This window comes from Zophobas morio, unplaced genomic scaffold, assembly GCF_036711695.1.
Source record: "Zophobas morio isolate AGI-343-1 ecotype UQ-CSIRO unplaced genomic scaffold, CSIRO_AGI_Zmor_V1 ptg000030l, whole genome shotgun sequence".
Classification (NCBI taxonomy): Eukaryota; Metazoa; Arthropoda; class Insecta; order Coleoptera; family Tenebrionidae; genus Zophobas; species Zophobas morio.
Window position 1 is genome coordinate 5084999 of NW_026972135.1, and position 4226 is coordinate 5089224.

The window sequence follows — 4226 nt, forward strand, 5'->3', positions numbered from 1 at the left end:
TTGGTTTTTATTTTCTTTTACGACTAGAACAAAACAAACTGATAGGGGAATGTCCGCAAATGGTAAAAGAACACATCAATAAAGAAATAGTACGTACATTGTTACACGAGTGAGAAAATTGCTCACTTTTCACCAGATGACAATTTACGAAACGAGCCGAAGACGAGTATAACACTGTACTTTTTCCAATCATATGAACGCAAAAATTTAGTAATTTATTTATTTATAAATATGTATATTTAAAGTTCCATGATTAATAATGAAAAATGGAGCTGAATTTACATCAAAATTTAAATTTTTACTTGTACTGTAATGGAATGAGTAAGTTTGAATTCGTTAGTCAGCAAATGCTTGTCCATTGCAAGGAACTAGGTCATCAATAGTGTATAAAAGTGTAAGTGATAGCTAAAACAAGGAAGTGTTAAGTCTGGGTTTGTAGTGGTAATATGGGTAAATAAATGGATAATAAATATGTAGTGGTGTTATTAACCAACCACCGTCGTGACTATTAGAGAGGACATCACACTTTTATAAAAACACCAAATTTGGATATTCGATATTATATACCTACGGGAAATAATGCTAAAATGTGGAACGAAAGTGAACAAGAGAGTGGGCAGTAGCAGGGAGGAAATAAAATAGAGGAAGTTTGTTATTCCAATAGGTAAATTTGAGTTAAAAACGAAGTGTAAACAGATAATAGCTGAAGATAAGCGACAAATTGTGCGCAAGAAATACTCGCGGCGTTGCCAGACGAAGGAACAAGCGAATTTTTAAAGAGAAAACATTAAAACACCGACGAATTAAGCACGAATTCCACTGAGGCAACACTGAACGACATGTTGCTTGATACTTGTTGCCTACTGTTGCCTGTTGTAGGCGTGCGACAATGTGGCATAAAATTTCAATTAATGTCGCTGTGTGTTCCTTCAATGGAAAGACTGTGTGTAGCATGCGTGAATGCACGGATTATGAACAAAATAAATATGAAAATAGACGACGTGACGACGACAACGACCCCAACATGAAATCGGAAGAGAGTTTAACCGATGAGGGAAGGAACAGCAAAGGAGAAGAAGGTATCGACATCACAAGAAGATCGAAAATAACACCGAGGACACCGCAAACAGGCGAAAATAAAACGGAAAAACAGAGGACACAAATAGAGCAAATGATGACGATGCTAAAAGCAGTCGTGGGACACGAGGACAATTAGAGAAGAACTAAAAAGAACAAGCGAAGAAATAAAGGGAATGAGAAAAGAAATAAGTGAGATAGCACAAAACCAAGAACTATATTTGCATGGTGACGCCAAGCGATACGATCGTGTCTTCCGGCTCGCGAGTGTTTGTCGCTAAAGTCTGGTGTTTTTGCTCTTTATAATTTGTTTTTTTGGCTCGAACATTCCTATCTGTGCAAAAGGTGTCTTCTGGCTAATTAACAGGTTGTTGCACACTTCGTAAGTGTCTTATTTATCTGATTCAAATTATATTAATTCACGAGTCGTGGTTCAGACTGCTTATCTCGTACGTTTTTCTGGCTCCCGTTTTTCTTTTTTTTTCTGTCGATTCACGTGAAACAGCGATATGCCAAACTGTCTTAATTGCTCAGCACCATTCGGTAACTGCAAAACGCTGGTAGCTTGTGACGAATGCACAGGATCGATCCACATGTCTTGTGCCGGTTTAAATGAAGATGATCTAAAAAGAATACCTCAGAATAAAGGGCTATCCCTAAAGCAATGCAATAGCGTTGATTTACGTTCACTGTTACTAAAATTGGTCAGTAGAGTAGAGTCAATCGAAAATAAACTAGATCACCACCAAGAAAAAAATTACGATGAAATGATTGAGGATGCAAGTATCGAGGCAGCTGAACGAATGAAAAGAGCGAAAAACGTAATAATTTATGGGATTCCAGAGACAACAGGATCTATTGCAAGTCGCAAACAACACGACCTTCAAGAGGCATCTAATATACTTGCCAAATTATCAACCGGTATGGAAGATTTCAAAATCACTTGTTTTCGTTTGGGCAAAGCATCACCGGAAAAAAAAGACCACTGAGGGTCATTTTTCCAAATGAAGAAACAGCGCTCTTAGTTCTAAACACAAAAAAAATCTGAATGGCATTAATTTCAAAGATATCAAAATATCCGACGACAAAACACCTCGTCAATTAAAGTATATTACCTCGAAAATGGAAAAGTGGGCCTAACTATAAAATTCATCAAAAAGAAGCCAACTATCGTTAACATCACAAAAAACTAAGACAAGTTCTCGAGTGGAAGATTATATACACTAATATAAATTCAATATTTCCTAAGTTAAACGAATTTACCGCATTTGTACAGCTTAATAAACCGAAAATAATAATGTTAACGGAAGCTTGGTTGTCTTTAAACATTCTCGATTCTCTCATATCCTTAAAAGGGTACTCACTATATCGCAAAGATCGCGACAATGGCAGAGGGGGCGGGCTTTGCATCTTTGTTGATGAAGAAATATCTACAACTTTTCAAATTTCAATAATCCCATTTTCACACGCCCACTGGATGTGAATCATTAGCTGTAAATTTTCTCTCTTCCCAATTCAGTTTGTCATTTTGCTACATTTACAGACCTTTTTTTGTACCCATACCCGACATGGATTTTTCTCACTCCCCAACAAAAATGTAATAATTGAGGTGATTTCAACATGTCTTATCTATCCTGGCCTCTACAACCTCATTCACCCTACAACGAAATTATTCTCGATTCAATGCACGAAGGAAATTTAACTCAACTAGTATCAGAACCAACAAGAATTCGTCAAAATCAAAGTCCCTCACAAACTGATCTAATTTTTGCAAATGACCCCGATCTGCTTACTAAAATAGAATACCTCCCCCCTTTTGGCAAATCGGACCATCTTGTTATATCGTCAAACGTTCAAATTTATGTTAACCCAACAAAGAAGTTGGTCAAAAAAATTAAACACACAAACTATGGAAACGTTAGACGGGATCTTGCCAATTTTAACTGGATTTCAATGTTTCAAACTTCAAACGCTTGCGAAATGTGGGAAGTATTTCAGTCTAAACTATCGGCCTCTGTCAACAACCATACATATGTTAAAGAAGTTAAACTAATTCCTAACAAACCATGGATTGACAATCGTCTAGTTCAGTTAATCAAACATAAACGTCAACTTTGGACTTGTTATAAAAACAGTTCGTCAGAAGATAGGTATCGTGAACATAGAATATTCTCAAATCATGTCACTACAGAATTGAAAAAAGCAAGGCAACTCTTCGAAAACAACTTAACAGAGACGGAGTCTCCGAAAAAGTTTTACAAATATATTAGATCAATGCTTTCAACAAAAGTGGGAATTCCTTTACTACGAAAACCTGACGGTTCACTTTGTACATCTAACCAACAAACGGCCGATCTTCTTGCTGATGAATTTCACCACAACTATAGTAAAAAAACGTTTGGCCCCTTTATTCAATCATCTATACACCACAAAAACTTTTTGTCAACCATATCTATTACCGAAGAAAACATAAAAGCAACTCTAGAGGAAATAGCTAGAAGGAAAAGTGCCCCAGGGCCCGACAATATCACATGCCAACTGATTGCAGCATGTTTAGACGAAATTATATACCCTATATATTTAATCGCCAAATCCTCTTTTGAAGAAAGTATTTTACCCCCTCAGTGGTTAACTGCAAATGTAACACCTATCTCCAAGAAAGGCGATAAGTTCTCTCCCAAAAATTATCGACAAATAAGCTTAACATGCATTATCTGTAAAGTTCTGGAAACAACTATATTTAAACAGATGTCAACCTTTTTGTTAAACGAAAAAATCATTCCTGATTGTCAACATGGCTTCTTACCGGGACGCTCCCCAATCTCAAATATGTTGATTTGTGTGAATGACTGGACCCTGGCTCTTGACTCCAATCAACTACTTAATTGACATCGCATACCTAGACTTTTAGAAAGCTTTCGATCGAGTTCCCAGGGAGAGGTTACTATTCAAGCTACACTGTGCCGGTATAAAAGACAACTTATTAAATTGGATCAGAAGAAAAAAACTTTAAAACTACGGTCCGCCAAAACTTCCTGTCAAACAGAGTATTCCAGATTTGGAACAATCTTCCCGAACAAGTCATCAACGCGCAGTCTACTAACATTTTTAAGAACCGATACGACCAACACGCAAATTTACACTTATGA

General features: G+C 36.7%; 1 protein-coding gene across 1 annotated transcript; it reads left to right on the plus strand.

Moving 5' to 3' along the window:
• Window positions 1-2697: 2697 nt before the first annotated feature.
• On the plus strand, window positions 2698-4226 carry LOC135138425 (uncharacterized). Its single transcript, XM_064068396.1, has 3 exons — window positions 2698-3746; window positions 3981-4043; window positions 4124-4226. Exons 1-3 carry the CDS (start codon window positions 2698-2700, stop codon window positions 4224-4226), a joined length of 1215 nt encoding a protein of 404 aa, XP_063924466.1.